Below are 20,702 nucleotides of genomic sequence, written 5' to 3'. Positions count from 1 at the left end.
AATTGAAAAACTGACAATAGTTGCCACACACGCTACTGAACCCCAAACAGAACTCCCGGGGTTTCCAGGAGGGTGTCTGGTCGGAGGGTCATCATTCGGGAGACCTCCTCGCAAATCAGACTCCCCGCTATGTGTGCGAACATCTCCAGCCAAAGGGATGAAGTCCTGTCCAGACACGGATTTACAAATCAAACAGTGAAACCTAAGCAATGAACAAAAGACCCAAGGATCTGTCTCTTAGAGTCTTTCCCTCTCAAAGGTGCTTCGCTAAGAACAGAGCTCTGCCAGGGAAGCCAAATGGAACAGGAGGTGCCCCTAACCACTGACCAGAATTGCTTCCTTCCATAAACAGAGTGCTCAGTTTCCTGGTGCAAGAGAAAGGTGGTGGAGGTGGGGGAAAGGCTGTGGACTTGGGATCCTCGTACTTCCCATGCAGTCGGCCGCACGCAGATGATTTACAGAAGGTTTCCCTGATTCTCATTCTAACACACAAAAAACGCATGCATCCCTGCACCCCCGATGCCCCCGTCGGCACTGGGAACATCCTGGCCCAGTGCATCCTTGGATCTATCCTTCACGCTACCACACTGTACAATGAGGCTGTCAGGGGATTAAGTGAGCTCATATATGTGAGCCACACGGAACGGTGCTCCATGTATCAGAGGCACGCAGGAATCTAGGATACTATCATGGCTCTTGTTCTCCGAGGACTGCCATGGGAAGTTTCTCAGCCCAGGCCACACAGCAGAAAGGCCACATGGGGTCTGAGCTCCAAGCCCTCTGCCTCCAAATCCCCTCTCCTGGTGCTGCATGGCCACACCACACTGGGAACCGAGAGCCGGGAACTGGGGTTCTGGTTCTGGGTTCCTGTCCTGCCCTTGACCGTGTAGGCAGCATCAAGCTTAGGAAGCTGCCTATTCTCTCAACAGAAGGGCTCATGTCCAGGAGTCCCCATATCCCTTCCAGTTCCACCGCCAGAGGATTTCAGGGCAACCCCACTACCTTCCAATCAACCTTTTTCTGCCTTTTTGAGATTCAGAGCATTTGAACCTAATATCCACCCTCTTTCCAGACTCCAGTCCCAATGCGGGGCTGTGCTGACTGGCCCACGGAAGTGGTGTGGGGATGGGGAGTTCTGGAATGGGACAGCAGAACCGGACGCAGGGATGGAGGTAGTCACTGTAAGAAAGCCAAAGGGACTGCACTGGCACAAGACGGGGGAGTGCCCTGTGTACCTGGCTGGCATAAAAATGCCCAATGATCTTGACGATGACCTGGTCATTCTCATCCGGAGTCTGGTCTCTTGGCACCACCACCTCGGCCGCTGTCAAATTCTGCAACTCATTTACCTGGGCGGGGTGGGGGGCAGGGAGCAGCTTAGGGTGCTTTCCGGAAAGCACAGAAGGGGGCTGGAGGGAGGGGCAGAAGCCAAGTCCCGAGCAGGTAACTGGAGGACCGGGAGCCGGGCTAGGGAGGAGAATTAGGTAAAGGAGCAAGTGGGGGTCCTCAGGTCCTACGGGGTAGGGGAGGAGGAGGCCAGGGCAGAGCTGTGCGGTGTGGGCACTGCGACGCAGCACGTCCATCCCTGGCCCTCCAGGCTCACCGTTTTGCCACCTTTGCCAATGACTCTGCCAGCAGCAGACGCCGGCACCCGGATGTGGGTCTCTAGCTTCACTTCCTCCTTGGGACCAAAGAAGTTCTCCTCCTTGAGTTTTCCATAGATTCTTCCCTGAGCCTGAGAGGAGGAGGTCCTTATGAACCAGCGGGCCCCACACGACAGAAGGGAAAGCAAAGGACCGCCCGACCGGAGCCCCCAAGGTGCACCCGGATCCCCTTTCGTCCCACAGGCCCGGCTCAACCATTTACACCAGGGGATGCGAAAATGGCCCATGAGCAGCAACCTGTTCCTTCTGCTTCCTTGTAATGCTGGAGAGCCCGGGTACAGTAGCTGAACACATACTTCCAGGGACAATTCAGAAGCTACAAACCCCTGCAGGCTCTGGGAGGATCATGAACAAGGCAGCTGATCGAGTCAGCCAGAGGACAGGCTGCTGGTTTTTATCTTTTTATTTTTACTTATTTATTTATTTTTAAAGATTTTATTTATTTATTTGACAGACAGAGATCATAAGTAGGCAGAGAGGCAGGCAGAGAGAGAGAGAGAGAGGAGGAAGCAGGCTTCCCGCCGAGCAGAGAGCCCGATGTGGGGCTCCATCCCAGGACCCTGGGATCATGACCTGAGCTGAAGGCAGAGGCTTTAACCCACTGAGCCACCCAGGTGCCCCTATTCATTTAGTTTTTAAAGATTTTATTTATTTGACGGGTAGAGATCACAAGTAGCAGGCAGCCCCCACAGCCTCTAGAGTGTCCCCGGTTCTCTAGCCCTGCCTAGGTCAGGAGGAGCCAACGGGTTGCTCTCTGACTCTGTGACCACCAGTTCAGGGACCCGGCAAAGCAGCAGGACATAAAGAAAGAAAGGAGAGGAGGGAATTGGGCATCAAAGATCTTCCTAAGGGAAATCGGACACAAGAAAGAAGCCCTCAGCATTCCTTCTGTCCCAGACTTCTGTTCACCTTCAGAAGTAAAGAGCAAAGAAGTCAACAGAAATGGAGTCTGATGCCAAACTGACAGCCAGCACCGCAGTGCTGCCCTCGGGTCCCCCCAGCTAGCTCAGTCAGCCGGACAGGAGACTCTTCCTCTCAGGGTTGTGGCTGCAAGCCCCACGTTAGGTGTAGGGGTTACTTAAATAAATAAAAACTAAAATAAAGTGTTATGTAGGGGCGCCTAGGTGGCTCAGTGGGTTAAGCCTCTGCCTTCAGCTCAGGTCATGATCTCAACGTCCTAAGATCGAGCCCCGCGTCAGGCTCTCTGCTCAGCAGAAAGCCTACTTCCTCCTCTCTCTCTGCCTGCTTGTGATCTCTGTCTGTCAAATAAATAAAATCTTTTTTAAAAAAGCAGGGGGTGCTCCTGGGTGGCTCAGTGGATTAAACCTCTGCCTCTGGCTCAGGTCATAATCCCAGGTCCTGGGATAGAGCTTTGTATCGGGCTCTCTGCTCAGCATGGAGCCTGCTTTCCGCCCACCCACCCGCCCCCCGCTCTGCCTGCTACTTGTGATCTCTACCCGTCAAATAAATAAAATCTTTAAAAACTAAATGAATAGGGGCACCTGGGTGGCTCAGTGGGTTAAAGCCTCTGCCTTCAGCTCAGGTCATGATCCCAGGGTCCTGGGATGGAGCCCCACATCGGGCTCTCTGCTCGGCGGGAAGCCTGCTTCCTCCTCTCTCTCTCTCTCTGCCTGCCTCTCTGCCTACTTATGATCTCTGTCTGTCAAATAAATAAATAAAATCTTTAAAAATAAATAAATAAATAAATAAAAATAAAAAGATAAAAACTGGGACGCCTGGGTGGCTCAGTTGGTTAAGCAGCTGCCTTCGGCTCAGGTCATGATCCTGGCGTCCTGGGATCGAGTCCCACATCGGGCTCCTTGCTCAGCGGGGAGCCTGCTTCTCCCTCTGCCTCTGCCTGCCATTCTGTCTGCCTGTGCTCACTCTCTCTGCCCCCCTCTGATAAATAAATAAAATCTTAAAAAAAAAAAAAAGATAAAAACTAAATGAATTAAAATAAAAATGAAATGAAAAGATGAAGGTGTTCTGCAGATTTCCATTCCCACCCAACCTCGATTCCTTCCCTTAGAAAAACAAAGATGAGAACCTTAAATTGGGCTTCTGGGGGTCCAGTGATGATGACCATACGAACTTTGGAATCAGGAGTTTCAGGAGGAGCAATCTAGAAAGGAAAGAACTGGTCAAAGAGGTGCCCCCTACCTCCACCGAGCTCCCCACCGCCACCTCAATTCCACCACCTACTTCTGAGGGCCAGGAGAAGCAAAAACAAAGACCCTGAGGCCCAAGGGCACTGCCCCTGCACCAAAAATGTGATAAGGACGTGTGCGTGTTGTGTGTGCGCCAGGGACAGTCCCTAAGCAGGGCCTCCCCACCGCCCACCCTATCAGCTCCCTGGGGAGGCTTCCGTGGGGTCCCGCTCAGAGTGGGGGCACAGACAAAATGCCCACGGCAAGGAGGGCAGGGACCACACCGGCAGAAAAGAATCCCTGTGTCTGACCAAGTCCTTTAGGACCACCGACACTACTGGATTTAGGCTTGTGAAGCTTAGCTGTTTAGCTTGTGTCTCCTCTCTGCACCAGACCCCGGCCAAGGAAGGCGTAAAGACAGTTGGCACCTGCCGCAACCACTGAGCGCCAGGCACTGGCCAAGCGGGGGACCCCCGACTGCCTCACTTTGTGGCGCTCGGACTGGGACTGCAGTCACAAGGGATCGGGGGCTGAGGCTCCAGGGCTGGGGGCTGAACCCACGTCAGTCCATGCCAGAACCTAAGCTCTCCTCCCAAGCTGCAACTCTGCTTGCTCCCTCCCCCGGGAGCCCGGGAGCCCCAAAGGCCCAGGGCAAGGTCGAATGCAAAGGGGACAAGGGGACGGGGACAAGCAGAGAAAGAAGCCACCGAAGAGCGGCCCCATGGGGCATCCAGGAAGAAAGGCTGACAGGGTGGAAGCAGAGCGCTCCCCTCTTCCCAGGACCTGGAAGGAGGCAGAGCAGGTCACCTTAATGGAGGCGCTGGCGAAGCGCGAGAGCTGTTTGATGTGCTGTCCCTTCTTCCCGATGATGGCCCCCACCGCCTGCGCTGGGATGAACACCTGCACCGTCTCCTGCTCCGGGGCCTGCTGCCGGGGCAGGGCGTGTTATCACCGGGGGCAGGGCACGGCCTAGCGCCCTTCCACCCCCCAGGCAAACGTCCTCAAAGAGAAGGAGCCAGACACTGGGCGGCCAACATGGGCGACCCGCGCCGGGGCTCTCCCCGGGGCCAAAAGGGACAAGGGACAGTGCTGCCAGCGGCCAGTGCACATGGCTGGAAACACTGCACAAGAGGGGCATGCCAGACCTCCCTTCCCTCCTCCCTCTCTGCAGGCTCCTGCAGGGGACTTGAACCTAAGGGAGGCCGTGGAAGGGCCCCACAGGGCCCCCTGTCAGGAAATCTTGTACCTACCATAAAGGAGCTGTAGGGAGCAGCCCCAGTGACGCTGCTGGGAGGTGGCGGGACCGCGCTGGACGAAGCTGGAAAAAGACCTACGGCCGCCAGGTTCAGGCCGGGTATGAGATGTGACTGCAGCTGGGGAAGGAAGGTGAGGAGGGAAGAGGTCAGCTCGTGCTGCAGGGCCCAGCTGAACCCACAGAGCAGTGCTGGGGTTGAGGGGGTGCAAACACAGCAGAACTGGGTGCTTCTGCACAAAGCATTCCTGCCCTTCTGGCTCTCGAGCGCGCGCGCGCGCGCGCGCACACACACACACACACACACACACACACACACGGCGTGGGGCTGTGAGCAATGGGACATGACCGCTGGATCAAGAACCAGCAACACCAACCAGAAGGGTCAACCAGACCCTCCGATGTCCCACCTCCCTGGTGCCTTATTCCACTAACCCTGCCTGCACCGGAAAATTCCCATGAGAAGGCACAGCAAGGACAGATCTCCGTTAGACCTCCAGGGCTCACCTGTTTTCCTGTACCCCACATGCTCACTCTCCTTTTAAAAAAATCGGCTGAGGGACACCTGGGTGGCTCAGTCGGTTGACTGTCTGCCTTTGGCTCAGGTCATGATCCTGGGATCCTGGGATCAAGTCCCACATCAGGCTCTCTGCTAAGCAGGGAGCATGCTTCTCCCTCTCCCTCCGCCACTCATCCTCATTCTCAAAAATAAAGTCTTTAAAAATGAACAAATGAATGAAAACTTAATTTTAAAAAATCAGGGATGCCGGGGCGCCTGGGTGGCTCAGTGGGTTAAAGCCTCTGCCTTCAGCTCAGGTCATGATCCCAGGGTTCTGGGATCAAGCCCCGCATCAGGCTCTCTGCTAGGCAGGGAGCCTGATTCCTCCTCTCTCTCTCTGCCTGCTTCTCTGCCTACTTGTGATCTGTCTGTCAAATAAATAGGTAAAATCTTAAAAAATAATAAAAATAAAAAAAATTTAAAAATCAGGGATGCCTTCGGCTTGGGTCATGATCCCAGGGCCCTGGGATGGAGCCCCACATCGGGCTCTCTGCTCTGCAGGAGGCCTATTCTCCCTCTCCTACCTCCCTTGCTTATGTTCCCTCTCTCTCACTGTGTCTCTGTCGAAAAAATAAATAAAATCCTTTAAAAAAAAAAAAAGTTAAAAAATCAGATGAGGAGTGCCTGGCTGGCTCAGATGTTAAGCGTACAACTCTGGACTTTGGCTCAGGTCATGATCTCAGGGTTGTGGGATCAAGCCCCACACTGGAATCCACACCCAATGCAGAATCTTCTTAGTCCCTGCCCCCCTCTCGCTGCTTCTTCCCCTGCTTGCCCTGGCTCTCCTGCCCTCTTTTATCTCTGGAATAAATAAGTAAAATCTTAAAAAACAAAGGAGATAAAAATTATGGTCACTCTCCTCACTGAAGGACCCACAACACCAATTTTATAGGAAGACCACAAACCTCAAAGCCCCTGATGAAACCCAACCCACACCTCAGGAATCAGATCAAGAATCTCTATTCATTAAACCTCAAAGATCTGGAGGACTGGAAATCCAAAGGTGTGTGGCCTGCCCATCCCACGTGCAGGACCCCTTCTTCCGTGCCGCAGGCCCAGAGTGTCAGGGGAAGCAGCGGCACCGGGCACTCACACTCATGGCGGCCACGTCGTTCTCATAGGCCTCCCGAACCTTCTTCATGATCTCCTGCTCGGCCCTGCAGCAGTTCTCGATGGCACCCTTCACGGTGATGGTCCTCTCAGGATTATAGAGGGTGAGGTCCTGCAACCTGGCGGGACAGCAGGGCTGCGTCACCCTCCCACCAGCGAGAGGCCCCCGGCTGGGCACCAGCCCCAGACACAGCTCCTGTAGGTTGCGTCCCTGTCGGCAAACAGCTCCCCGTGTCTCTGGCCTTCAGTCTGTCACTGGGGCAGGGCGGGGGCAAGCCAGGTACAGGGAGAGGAGAACACCCGACTGAAACCCCCCGATTTGCGAGGAGCCCGATCACAGACCGCTTTTCAGCATCGGTAAAGCAAAGAGGACGCTCAGGACTGGAGGTTTCTCCAGTGGTTCTAGGAGACCCATCTCCTAGGCTTTCAGAACGGAGCGAGTCTGGGATGAAATGCCGAAGCACAGTGCTCACCTAAGAGGTAACTGGTCTGCCTGGCTCCGGTTCTCCCGGGAGGGGCGGGCCAGGACACAGGGGAGCACACACTTAATCCTCAGGAGTGGGGCCTGGGTCGGTCTGCTTCTTGCAGCCTGGCAAACATGCCTGAGACTGCCATCCCCCTCCCGGCCCCACCCCCAACCCTGCTGCAGGCTCTCCGAGATGCAGGCATCAGGCGTGATGGGCAGCCCAGAGGACGGAAGGATGTGCTCCAGCAACCCCAGCCCTCATAGAGATAACCAGTCTTTGCCACTTCACTGATCATGCTTCCCTAGTGCAGAAACTGCATCCAACTTACGGCCCCAGTATTAAGGCTCACTACTGACACACCGCCGCCCCCCAGCAGCCCCCTCACAGAGAGTTAACTGGGAGCCTTACGAGGAGATGGTGATCTTCGTCTCGGTGTCCTGCTCTACTTTCTTCAGATTGCGCCCTTCCTTGCCAATGAGACGCCCCACAAAGTTATTATGGGCCAGGATCTTCAGGGGAACCTCGTCAGCCCTTTGGAAGGAGGGAGAGACAAGAGCTGTTAAACGGGGGGGGGGGGGGGGGGGGGGGGGGCACGCAGACTCGGTCAGCCCGCCACTACAGACATACGGTTTCCAGGACCAACCAACCACGGCACAAAACTACTTTTGAGGGGCACCTGGGTGGTTCAGTGGGTTAAGCCTCTGCCTTCAGCTTAGGTCCTGATCTCAGGGTCCTGAGATTGAGCCCCACATCGGGCTCTCTGCTCAGTAGGGAGCCTGCTTCCCTTCCTCTCTCTGCCTGCCTCTTTGCCTACTTGTGATCTCTGTCAAATAAATAAGTAAAATCTTAAAAAAAAAAAAAAAACCTACTTTTGAAATGATTATGAAAATCAACAACTTGGTGGTTGCTTAGTTAGTGCTAGAGAAATGGGGAAGCGCGGACGAGCCACCAAGGGGCACAGGGACTACCAGAGCAACGGCCGTGCTCATTATCCTAATTGGGGTGATCATTTCAGGGGCACGTGCATATTAATACTCATTCAACTGTTTACTATAAAATAGCCACCCCACAGCCCTTTCGGCCGGAACCGCCATCTTCCAGTAATTTGCCAAAATGACTAACACAAAGGGAAAGAGGAGAGGTACCCGGTACATGTTCTCTAGGCCTTTTAGAAAACATGGGGTTGTGCCTTTGGCCACATACATGCAAATCTACAAGAAAGGTGATGTTGTGGACATCAAGGGAATGGGCACTGTTCCAAAGAGAATGCCCCACAAATGTTACCATGGCAAAACTGGAAGAGTCTACAATGTTACTCAGCATGCTGTTGGTATTGTTGTAAACAAACAAGTTAAGGGCAAGATTCTTGCCAAGAGAATTAATGTCCGCATTGAGCATATTAAACATTCAAAGAGCCGAGGTAGCTTCCTGAAGCGTGTCAAGGAAAATGATCAGAAAAAGAAGGAAGCCAAAGAGAAAGGTACTTGAGTTCAGCTGACGCGCCAGAGAAGCACATTTCGTGAGAACCAATGGAAAAGAGCCCGAACTGCTGGAACCCATTCCCTATGAATTTATGGCATGATAAATAAAAAGAAAATAAAAGACCTCAAAAAAAGAAAAAAAAAAAAGCCACACCACAGAATTCCATGCTGCGTTAGAAAGAATGAGGCGGGTGATTAACTGCTGATCCATAAATGGGAAAAAAGCGAACGACAGAACATGTTCACTATGGTCCTATTTGTGCTGGAACACGTACAAGGGCCCACACACACCTGTGCATACGTACGTCCGTGGACCAACGCGCGCACACACGCCTGTAAATGCACAGAATCGCTAAAAGGGTACACGGGTGTAACTTGTAGGAAAAAGGACCTCATGTTTCAGTTTATGTCTTGTCTCCTCTCTATCTCCATATTCTTGCGAATAAAGTGTGTCAGAGCAGAGGAGGGCGGCCATCCCCTCCTCCTGAGAAAAGCTGAGTGAAAGCCTTACGTTTTGGTGTCCTTGGCTTCCTTGTGCATGATCTCCAAGATCATCTTACAGGCAGACGAGCAGCCCTCCGGGGTCGAGTGGACGCTGATGGCCTTCTCCGCAGCACCTGCGTTCTCTTTCCTGTGCACGTCTATCCTGAGGACCACAAGGTCAAGGATGGTTAGGGGTCCCCGGTGAAACCCGGAGTCTTCTTCACCCTCCTGGCCAACTCTCCTCAACCCAAAGTCCAGAAACAGCTCTTAGAACAAGTTCAAGGGCAGAAGTGGGAAGGGCAGAGAAAGGTTCAGGGGAACCTGGGCCAGCCCACTAAATGAGTGATGAACGGCAGTGGCGTCTGGCATGGGAACACAGGGCTGGCAATGAGCAGCCCACAGGTCTGAAGCTGCATTTCCTGCCCCCCGTGAAACAACTATAAAGGGAAGGCACACTGTTCCAAATTAAAAGTAAATAATTAAGGATGCGTTTGGAATAAGGACATGATGTGACCTGTTCTTTTCCAGAGTACCCTGATCAGCTATAAAGATTAGAAAAGAGGGGTCAAGTATATGCAAATTAAAAAAAAAAAAAAGAAAGTCTGGGATGCCTTGGTGGCTCAGTCAGTTGAGCGGCTGCCTTCGGCTCGGGTCATGAGCCCAGGGTCCTGGGATCTAGTCCTACATCAGGCTCCTTGCTCCCTGCTTCTCTCTCTGCCTCTGCCTGCTTCTCTGCCTATTCGTGCTGACAAATAAATTAATACAATCTTTAAAAAAGAAAAAAAGTCCAGTTTTAAAAAAGAGATTAGAGGGGTAGCAGTGGTGGAACAGGAGATGGGGCAGGATGGTGACCTATCACTGAGGGCTGGCTTTGGCCAGGCTGCCCATCCCAGGGGCCACCAGCAGACTCTGTGGCTGACTCACCCAGATTCGGTCTGCCTGAGGACACTTCCTACAAGAAATTCTAGAATGCCTCCTACTAATAATGGTGTGGCCCAGCCACTGCCAGCAAATGGCATACCCCAGGTCCATTCAACCTCCCCAACAGCCCCACCTTTCCAGGAGGCTGAAATTGGAGCAGTGACCATCCCCCTTCCCCAATGAAAAGGGAACACATTCCAGGAAACATTTCCTGAAAGGTGTATACTGAGACATGCCCAGTGTACAACCAGGAGGCACCCCAGCTCCCACAGCCCCGCAGCCAAAACTCACTTGGACTGGGTCTGTTTCGTGATGTTTCGTATGGTGGCCCCCTCCTTGCCGATGATGGCACCCACATACTGGGTGGGCACCAGGAGCCGCAGGGGGATATCCACTTGCTGCTGCTTGGCTGGGGCCCCCGCTGCCACAGGGGAGCCCTGGCGGGGCTGACCCCGAGAGCCAAAGCCGCCTCGACGCCCATTCTCAGGACCCTGTGCTATCTGCTCGTCAGGAATGTAGGAGACCTTCAAGGCGTGGTTCTCCAGCTGGTGGCCATTCAGCTTCATGATAGCTCTGAGGACAGAGGGAGAATCTACTGGTCTTTCCAGTCCATGCCAATCACATCAAAGGCCCTCCGTGTGTGAAGCACTCTGGGGTACAACTTGGAACACACTGAAAGCAAGGGAGATGACCACCTACCCACCACTCCCACCTCCACCTCAATGAATTGTCCAGTCTAAATGGCTGAAAGCATCAAAGGGAAACCTAAATAATTTATTCTCAATGAATTTCGAATTGGATTAGTTCCAGCCAGAACGACGTATCACAGGTTACTCTAAGAACCACATGCGATTCGCGGTAAGTAAATAAATATAATAAACACATGATGAAAGAAGAGACTTTGGGGCGCCTGGGTGGCTCAGTGGGTTAAGCCTCTGCCTTCGGCTCAGGTCATGATCCCAGGGGCCTGGGATCGAGTCCCGCATAGGGCTCTCTGCTCAGCAGGGAGCCTGCTTCTCCTCATCTCTCTGTCTGTCTCTCTGCCTATTTGTGATCTCTCTCTCTCTGTCAAATAAATAAATAAAATCTTTAAGGAAAAAAAAAAAAAGAAAGAAGAGACTTGTTTTTACACCTGTTGAGTCTGAGCCTGGCACCTTCCATATCAGAGGAAACTGTTGCTTGAGGGGTGGGGGAGCTGGAGACCGAACATCCTGCTTACAGTCTGGAAGTTGGAGTTAAAGCTATCTGGAATGTCTGAAAAATCAAGCTTCCTCCCATCCCACAGCAGCCGATGCAGGTCAGAAATGTTAACCAGGCAGCAACAGGCCGTGGGGAGTCAGCCGGGGTTGACATGACCTTTAGAGCCAGGCTAAGGAAGAGGCAACAGGGACGTCCAGAAAATTCTGAGCTCAAGAGCCACTTAAAAAAAAATGCAGGCATGGGGCACCTGGGTGGCTCAGGGGGTTAAGCCTCTGCCTTTGGCTCGGGTCATGATCCCAAGGTCCTGGGATAGAGCTCCATGTCGGGCTCTCGGCTCAGCGGGGAGCCTGCTTCCCTCCCTCTCTCTGCCTATTTGTGGTCTCTGTTAAATTAAAAAAAAAAAAAAAGCGGGCAGAGCTCCTGGCAGGTTCAGTCAGTAGAGTGTGCTAACTCTTGATCTCGGGATCCTGCATTCAAGTACCACGTTGGGTGTAGAAATAACTTAAAAATAAACTTTAAGGGGTGCCTGGGTGGCTCAGTGGGTTAAGCCTCTACCTTCGGCTCGGGTCATGATCTCCGAGTCTTGGGATTGAGCCCCGAATCGGGCTCTCTGTTTAGCAGGGAGCCTGCTTCCCACCCCCGCCGCTTGCCTCTCTGCCTACTTGTGATCTCTCTGTGTCAAATAAATAAAAAATAAAAAATAAAATAAATAAAATAAACTTTAAAACAAAATAAAGAAAAACAAAAGAAAATAGGATTTGAGGAAGCGGTGGAATCCATGTACCACCAGCAGGCTAGAGGCAGCATGCTGAAGGAACAGGAAAGCTGTCAAAAGCCCAATGTTGCAAAAAGCCCATTAACAGGTCAGATATGAACAAGTAAATGCACAGACTGTACAAGTCCGTCAGTACCAGCAGGTGAGAAGTGTAACTGCTCAACCAAAGGTCTTAAGGAGCTAGAAAGCATGCGTGTGACCTGACGAACAGGACCCTTCAAGAGCAGAAACTGGGCTCGCGGCATCACCCGCAAGAAAATGTCTGGCCACCCCCCGCCCCGCCCACCCCCCATCCCCCCATCCCCGCCACCCCCCCCATCCCCGCCACATCAGAACACGAACAAATCCCTTCTGTGAATCCCGCAGTTCCTCCTCATTAACACTAGATGGCGCCGTCAACACGGCAAAGGACCCTGCCAGGGCAACTAGACATCCCAGAGAAAGCCCACCTTTTCTCCAAGAGGATTTCCCACCTTTCCTGCGAAGGTCTCTCTGGGTCCTTTCCCGTCCATGATTTGCTATCAACCCTGATGAGTTTCTGAACCCTTGAGACCCGTGAACCAAAAAAAGTCTGTGACTGGCTGTCACCATAACAGAACCCAAGCAGGCACTCTTGCCTGCCTCCAGGTGCCCCATGAAGACCCTCCCCACCCCACTTTCCAGCCCACTCACTGCCTGGTCTGTTCCCGGTTGGAATAGGTGACATTCACCACCGCCGTCTCACTCTCGGTGTTCACTGGGGGAGCAAAACAGAGTCCAAGGTTAGAGCAACGCAATCCGGAGATGCCACCAATGAACTTCAAAGTGTCAAAAGCTCATCCTTCCAGGTTAGAAGACATTGAATGTGTTGAAAGACAAGGCAAGCTACCCACCCTCTGGAGAGGCCAGTCTCTCCAGAACTAGAAAATTCAAATTAACCTTTTTGCATTTTCCCATCCCTGTCTTCCTCTAAATTTCCCCCTGGCCAGCACCTCCCAGCCCCCGACCCCACACTGGGCAACCAAATGGTGCGGTCAGCACAGCAGTTAGGCAGCAGGGAGAGCACACACACCGGGTCTGGGATTTCCCGTTTATTCTTGGGAAGTTAAACTTTGTCAAAAATCCACACACATGGGCGCCTGGATGGCTCAATGGGTTAAAGCCTCTGCTTTTGGCTCAGGTCATGATCCCAGCGTCCTGGGATTGAGCCCCACATCGGGCTCTCTGCTCAGCGGGAAGCCTGCTTCCCCCTCTCTGCCTGCCACTCTGCCTACTTGTGACCTCTGTCAAATAAATGAATAAAATCTTTAAAAAATAAAAAAATCCACACACAGTAAGATCAGCAATTTACGGAAGCAAACATGGCAAACATGGTCTGTAAGCATATGGCAAAAAGACCCACTTCCGCTGCAGACCATCCTCAAGGACAGACAGACCACAAGTAAGCTATCATAAACTAAGCTAAACGGGCTAAGAGGAGTAGCTACTAGGGAACTGAGGGGTGGCAATTTCCTGACTCCGTCCTCCACACCTCTTGGCAGTGAAACCGTCTTCCACACCTCTTGGCAGTGAAAATGCACATTCTATCCATCATAAATAAATTCATGGTGCCTGCCATGAATCCCATCCAATCCTCTGTTCTTACCATGAAACCTCTTGGTCTTCATTCATTTGATTCTGCCATATACTCTTTCCTACAGGGAGAGACTGGGCTGGACAACAGAATTCCAGGCGATCTGAGGGCATGTTTCTTATTTTAAATTAGTAAAATTAACCTGTCTTGTGTCTGTCTTTTGATTCGGGGTTCCCTGGGCCAGCTTAGCCCTGGGGTGGAGGACAGTGACAAAAACCAAGCCTCTGTCCCACTCACCCGAGGATAACAAATGCTCAGCAGAGACCACTCTAAGCCCCTCTGGCCTTCATCCACAGAGCTCCCCGAGCTCAGGGGTGAATGAGGGAGAGTCCACAAGAACAATCTTGCCCATTAAACTGAAATACCATAATGAATGAAACCGACAAAGGCCCTGCCTTCTTGGAGCTTACATTCTAGCGGGAGAAGACAACACAAAGCACAATAAGCAAATTCTCTAGCCTATCAGAAGTTGATGAACGCCATGGAGAAATGTCAGTCAAGGTTAAAGGAGGTGGTGGGAAGAGATGCATTTTATTATTTTTTTTTAAAGATTTTATTTATTTATTTGACAGAGAGAAATCACAATTAGATGGAGAGGCAGGCAGAAAGAGAGAGAGAGAGGGAAGCAGGCTCCTCGCTGAGCAGAGAGCCCGATGCGGGACTCGATCCCAGGACCCTGAGATCATGACCTGAGCCAAAGGCAGCGGCTTAACCCACTGAGCCACCCAGGCGCCCCAGAGATGCATTTTAAATAGAGTGGACAGGGGGTGCCTGGGTGGCTCAGTGGGTTAACCCTCTGCCTTCAGGTCAGGTCATGGTCTCATGGGCCTGGGATCGAGCCCCGCTCTCTGCTCAGCAGGGCGCCTGTTTCCCCTCTCTCTCTCTCTGCCTGCCTCTCTGCCTACTTGTGATCTCTGTCCGTCAAATAAATAAATAAAATCTTTTAAAGAATAAACAAACAGAGTAGACAGAAAGGACCTCACTTAGAAAGTGACACGAAAAGACTTTCTCTGTTGTCCAGCAAAATTAAACACTTCCTATTCTGTTCTCTCCAGGGAGCTGGTCTCCCCTCCTGATATGATGTGTTAGAGCTCCCCAGTGAGCTGTGGACAGATGTAAACTAGCTGGGCCTCGGGACCTCCCTCCCAGAGCAGCTCACGCTGAGGTTCCCAGCCAGCGGTCATTCTGGCTGTTTGTCCAGGAGTAACTCAGTCATTAGTCTAACGCGCAAGCCATACGGGGCAATGGTTATCCGTGTGTCCAGCTGGGTCCCAGCATTTACGATAAAAAGGCAACCTACAGGATCAGAGCAGGAGAACACACTTGATGGACTCAGCACTTTACCTCTGCGCAGGCTGGTATTTTAATCTATAGAGATTTCTAGATTGCGCCTTTCCATAGAAAATGGAGATAAGCGCTTAAATCTCAACAGGGTGATTTCTTTACGTTTCTCAGAGAAATACAAACTCCAACTGTATCTTCTCGGAATGGCCAACCTCTACCTTGTATCCATCCAGCCAAAATCATCCTTATTTTTGCTCGTTTCCTCTTAAAATTATTTATAACTTGAAGCAATGGAGAAACCTCAGAAATCTCAGCAAATAGTGTATGACCCAGACTTCTTAGTATTTCTTCTGAAATACTAAACTCACTCTTGAAACACTGCGCCCTGCCCATCGCCATGCACCCAGTAATAAAATCTTTTTTTTTAATTGACCAGACATGTAGCAGACCATCAGAGCTTCTGCAAAGAGATAACCAATTACTATTCCAGCCAAATATTAAGAATCATGAAGCTTTTATTTTTTTTTTTTTTTTTTTTTTTTTTAAAGATTTTATTTATTTATTTGACACAGAGAGAACACAAGTAGGCAGAGAGGCAGGCAGAGAGAGAGAGGAGGAAGCAGGCTCCCTGCTGAGCAGAGAGCCCGATGCGGGACTCGATCCCAGGACCCTGAGATCATGACCTGAGCCGAAGGCAGCGGCTTAACCACTGAGCCACCCAGGCGCCCCAAGAATCATGAAGCTTTTAAAATGCAGGAGCTGGGACACCTGGGTGGCTCAGTTGGTTAAGTGGCTGCCTTTGGCTCAGGTCATGATCCCAGCCTCCTGGGATCAAGTCCCACATCCGGCTCCTTGCTCAGGAGGGAGCCTGCTTCTCCCTCTGCCTCTGCCTGCCACTCTCTCTGCCTATGCGCGCGCGCTCTCTCTCTCTCTCTCTGTCAAATAAATAAATAAATAAAATCTTTAAAAAAAAAAAAAATGCAGGAGCTGCAGACTTACTTGGGCTGAGTGCCAATTTCCATGCCCATACTACTGCTCAACTCTTCAGACCTCTCTTTCTACCGTGACTGACCCCTAAGAGCCTGGGACCCCAGGCAGGAAATGGGTGATTTTTGCTCATTAAACAGGGAAACCCGCTCCAGAGAGAAGCAGCACAGCCAAAGCCAGGCCGACGTGCCTACCTCCCCCATGTGTGTATCTCCCTTCATGCCATGTTCTGTCTGTCTGTCTGCTTTTGGTATGCCAGGTGGTTGTGGTCATGGAAAACGAAGCAGAGCAGATCCCCCAAACGGCTCCAGCATGCCCCCCCCACCTCCCCACTGCCCATGGCCTCTGTACCCTTACCTTGCTCGCAGTTCTCCACTGTACCGTACTGAGCAAGCAGGCTGTCCAGCACCTAGGGGCATGGAGGAAAGAGGAGAGGAAGGCTACTCTGAGCATCCCAGGAACTGTTCACGAAGCCGGCCACCGGCCACCATCACCCCAGAGCACAGGGGCACAGGCAGAGCCTCAGGAGGGGACTGCGTAGTATGACCTGCTGGACGTACTCTTTGTAGGGTACTGATACTGCTGGTAACTTGTCGAGGTATCTTCGCAGAAATGCACTTGAGCACAACAAAAAGGCATCCAAGGGCCTTTCTGGAAGGAGATTTGGGCCTCTGGGGCCTAAGTCTGGGGCTCAGAGAATACCCTACCCACCTCCCCAATGCTTCTCCTCATAGGGACAAGCCCAAAGGGCTAACCTGGGGAGTCCCAGGCTGTGGAGGAGACCCAACCAACCTCCTTCAGCACTAGCATCCCTGGCAGACCCCCACACCACTGGGGCGGGGCAGGGGTGGGGGATTCCCCAGTCATCTCTGCCAACTCAGACTGGCCTGGACTTCCTTTCCAGTCTCCACTTCCCCATGTCTTGCGTTGCCCCCAATCACTTACTTCCCAACGGAGCTGGGGTGGGATATTTCGAATCTGAATTTTCCGACTCCTGAAATCAAAGGGAACAGGATTAATGGTCATGAAGCTCTGGATGCTTTAGGGACCTACGACCTGGCAGTGTTTAACCCCTGTGTGCGTCTTTATCTCCCTACCTCCTGTTCAACACCGAAGTCTGAGAATCCAACAATGATAACCTCTGGGAAAGAAGGTCTGGGAGAAGGGTGCCTCGTTCCCAGGGTAAATGATCAGTGCAGCCACTGACAGGAAGACTAAGATCAGAGGCCCGAGGTATCAGGGTACCATAATCCACCCCAAACCAAACCTGCTTTGTTTGTTCCTCCACCCAGGTCTCTCCCTCTCTTACCTTCACTAACCACCTATTTTCACCTCTTACCTCCCACGGAGGTGTCAACGTTTCAGGGACTAGGAATCCAGAAGCTGCTACAGAGACATCATTCATTAATCTGATACCCATTTAACTGTGCCTAGTTCAAGCTGTACTTTGTTCTAGATACTGGCAACACGGTGACAAACAAAAGAGACAAGGTACTTGGCCTCAAGGTGCTCACAATTTATTGGGAGAGACATACATGCAAACAACTGACAGCAGACTGGTAGTACGGCAGAGCTCAGTGTTTCTGATGCAGGTATGGATTTAAATCTCTGTTCCACTTAAGAGCACTGATCTTAAAATTATTTCACTTCTATGAGGCTCGCTTTCCTTTCTTTGTAAAACAGGGATAATACCTATTCACAGGGTGGTTTCAGGTGATGTTAGATAATATCAGAGCTTAGCAAAGGGCTTCAAGTACTTAAAGAGTAGTAACAGCCGCTCCTAAAATGCTAAGGCGGAAACACACGGACACGGCATCAGGACTGCCACCTTCCCTCCTTCCAGATGCCTTCTCTTATCTCCTTCCCATGTTTCAAATACCTCTTAAAAGTGTAATCTTCCCCAGGAAGGCTTTCAGGTTCAAGGTTGATTCCCAGGGCAATTAACTGCTCACTACCCAAATCGATGCCCTAATCCCTGGGCTTACTAACATTTCAATTGACTTGATCTTCACTGGTCAATTGTCATTTATGTCTCGGCATATCCTTGATCACAAACTTAAGTTCAGGGACATGGTCCAATGAAATTCTAACGGCAAGAGGGAAAACGAACCTGGGAAGCAGAAAATCCGGTTCTAGCTCTTAAGCTACCGGACTGGGTCTTCATCTGACTAAGCCAAGTAAGCTTCAGGCCTCAGTGTTCCTACCGGGCCCTTCCTTGTCAGCTCCTGCCAAGCTAGAGGAGACGGGTGTTGAAAACACAGGACGAAGGGATGCTAAGCTCTCACCATAAAAGCTTCCCTCTGGGCTCTGTCCTAGGTCCATTCATTCACTCCATCCCTGGGACCTTAAAGGGTCAAATGGAAACTGAAGGGTCTCCAAGATCCCTTCTAGGCTGTGTAGCTCTGAGCATGGAAAAGTCTTTATTGATGAAATACACAAAGGAAATCTCTTCCTGGGACAAAATGACTGCAGGGAAAAGGAGGATCCGTGTTAAAGGGAATCTACAGGTTTAAGGCTCTTCACCTTGGGTGGTTCATGAACCCGATCTAAAGTCATCAGACTACATTGCTGAACAAGACAGCAAGGGTAAGAACCGTGTCCAGTTCCGGGTCCTCAGATCCTACACCAGGCCACCTTCTTTGATTCCATTCAAAGGCAAAAGAGGGGGCCTTGTGAGGGATGATGTCCCATAGAACACTCATTTTGTGCCCAAACAGGCAGAGAAAATGCAGAAACCCTCAAAGCAGAAGTTCAACTGCAGGGAGAATTACGGAAGAGATGGTTACACACTGGAAGACTGAAGACACAGGTCTCGGGTCTCGCTTGATGCCCCACGACAGGAGTCCTTCCCTCTAGCAAACTTTTGCAGATGAAAAGGCAGGGGCTACCTGCCTGGGAGCTCAGACCAGTAAGGGCCTACAGTCACCACTGTGCGGGAGCTCAGTGTGAAGATGGCTCTTTCAAGATGGTCCCTTAGTGTAATCTCTGGTTGAAGGTCAGAAATACCCTCCTCCTCCTTCAAACTCCTAGGTTTAGGGACTTTTCTTTCCAAGGTAGGGAAGAGTTGGGGAGGGGATGGGGTGAGGAAATCAAATCTTGGTTTGGGGTTTTAATCCATATCCTGAAAGCAATGGCAGTCTGGAATGTCTGGAATGTTCCAGGAGAAGGAGGGGGAGGAGGGCAGGGCCACACAACCAATGAAAGAAAAGACCTCCGGGCAGCCCCCTCCCACCCCCAAGAGGCAGAGACGCACCCACCCCTCTAGGACACACACACCCAATCTTTCAGGCCCCCAAACCTCCCCGCAAGCCCCCAACCGAGACACACACACACACACACTACAGAAGCCACGGAAGACCCTTTGTCTTTTAAGCGCTTGGCCTGGTTTCTATTACCGATGGTGCTACCTAATTTCTTTCAGGCCCAAAGCACGTGGGGCGATGTTGGGAACTGTACCCAGTCCTGCCCTCCCAGGACCCCCGGTGAACTCCTCTGCCCCACAAACTATGGAAGGCCAGAAGCAAGCTGGGCCAGAGTGGTATACGGAGGGTTTGGGGGTCCAGAGAGAAGCCATGGCATTTGACGGCTCGTACCATCGTTTCCTCCTGTGGAATCGGACAGGGCTTTTGTGAGGACTTCCAGAGATAAGCTGTGCGAATGGGGGTTCCTTTTGTGGGAGTGGACGCTCAATCCCTGGCCCGGTCCTCAGGAGCCCACAGGCATCCAGACAAGCATGGAGGGAGACAGGGAGGAAGGGCTGGCCAGGAGCACTCTCACTGGGCGGCGATTAACGCAGTCGTTACAATATTTAGACGTCACTGCTGGGGCAACAGTGGGAAATACCAGCGCCTCCAGTCCCAGTCCCCTGCCTCCCCCAACGACTAAAGGGTCCTGGCACGGCCCAGGGCCCCACTCCACACTCCAGTGCACCAGCCTCCACTAGAGCTGAGCAGTACCTCTGCCCTCCAGGTAATAGGGCCCTCTACTCTGAGCGGAGCCTGGAGGGCCCAAACCCCAACACCCCTCATTCAGAAAAAGCAAGAGAATACCTAGAGGTTCACGAAGCACACCCCAGCACCCAGGAGCTGATAAATCTGTTGCGTGATAGCCCCTGGCAACGAAGGCAATGGTTTCACCAACCTAATTCCTTCCCTGGGTGCCAACGCCCTGTGGCTTCTGACCTCTTTGCTTGCCTTGACCTGAAGGGCAAGTTACCAAGCCCTGGGGCGGCTCCCAGGACAGAGGAACCACAGGGGACCCACCTCTCCAATGCTGGGGGAGGAGGGAGTGGGGGTGGGGTGGGGGGCCATGAAAGCCACAGAGACCAAGTGACCATTTTTCTCAAGCCCTGGGGAAGATTTCAGCAGAGAACAGAGGGAGAGAGCACCCATGCAACTGCGTAAGGAGTTAAGGAGCAAAACCAAGAATTTCCGAAAGCACAGGAACCGGACACCCGGAAAAGGATGTGGTTGGGAGTTCTCCCTGGGAAGGAAGTTCTCATCCTTTTCACCTTTTCAGAGAAGTGTCACTGACTTAGACTGGGAAGGAAAACAAGTCAATTAGGGAAGGGCCAGCATTTGAGGAATGCTTAAAAGACGCCAAGCTGAAATTCATCGCTTGCTAGAAGACCCTCATTACCCGTGAGGGTGGGGTCCATGGCTCCATTTTACAGACCAGGACCCTGAGAATGGAGAGTGAGTATTTCTGCCAAGCACACAGCTACTACTAAAAGCCTAGTCAGGCTTGGAACTCAAATCTTG

At 51.9% G+C, this 20,702-nt stretch overlaps 1 protein-coding gene and 1 pseudogene across 2 annotated transcripts in view; one reads left to right on the top strand and one right to left on the bottom strand.

Annotated features, from left to right (window-relative positions):
• The window catches only part of IGF2BP1 (insulin like growth factor 2 mRNA binding protein 1), a 49,055-nt gene that overhangs the window by 6,920 nt on the left and 21,433 nt on the right, over positions 1 to 20,702 (bottom strand). Inside the window, exons 3-14 of one of the 2 annotated variants that reach the window (XM_045070166.1) lie at positions 16,888 to 16,936; positions 16,300 to 16,351; positions 12,732 to 12,795; positions 10,376 to 10,657; positions 9,192 to 9,326; positions 7,608 to 7,730; positions 6,716 to 6,851; positions 5,062 to 5,184; positions 4,619 to 4,735; positions 3,712 to 3,786; positions 1,604 to 1,735; positions 1,236 to 1,349 (exon numbers count right to left, since the gene is read on the bottom strand). In XM_045070166.1, the coding sequence (XP_044926101.1) occupies positions 1,236 to 1,349; positions 1,604 to 1,735; positions 3,712 to 3,786; positions 4,619 to 4,735; positions 5,062 to 5,184; positions 6,716 to 6,851; positions 7,608 to 7,730; positions 9,192 to 9,326; positions 10,376 to 10,657; positions 12,732 to 12,795; positions 16,300 to 16,351; positions 16,888 to 16,936 (1,402 nt within the window). Of the gene's footprint in view, positions 1 to 1,235; positions 1,350 to 1,603; positions 1,736 to 3,711; positions 3,787 to 4,618; positions 4,739 to 5,061; positions 5,185 to 6,715; positions 6,852 to 7,607; positions 7,731 to 9,191; positions 9,327 to 10,375; positions 10,658 to 12,731; positions 12,796 to 16,299; positions 16,352 to 16,887; positions 16,937 to 20,702 lie in introns of both variants that reach the window. The other variant, XM_045070165.1, reaches the window with a different exon arrangement.
• LOC123389165 lies at positions 8,281 to 8,785 on the top strand (annotated as a pseudogene).

The sequence above is a fragment of the Mustela putorius genome, unplaced genomic scaffold (assembly GCF_011764305.1).
Source record: "Mustela putorius furo isolate JIRA1106 unplaced genomic scaffold, ASM1176430v1.1 tig00003962_pilon_pilon_pilon, whole genome shotgun sequence".
Lineage (NCBI taxonomy): Eukaryota > Metazoa > Chordata > Mammalia > Carnivora > Mustelidae > Mustela > Mustela putorius.
Note: the sequence above shows the minus strand (reverse complement) of the source record. Positions and strands in the feature narration are given on the sequence as shown.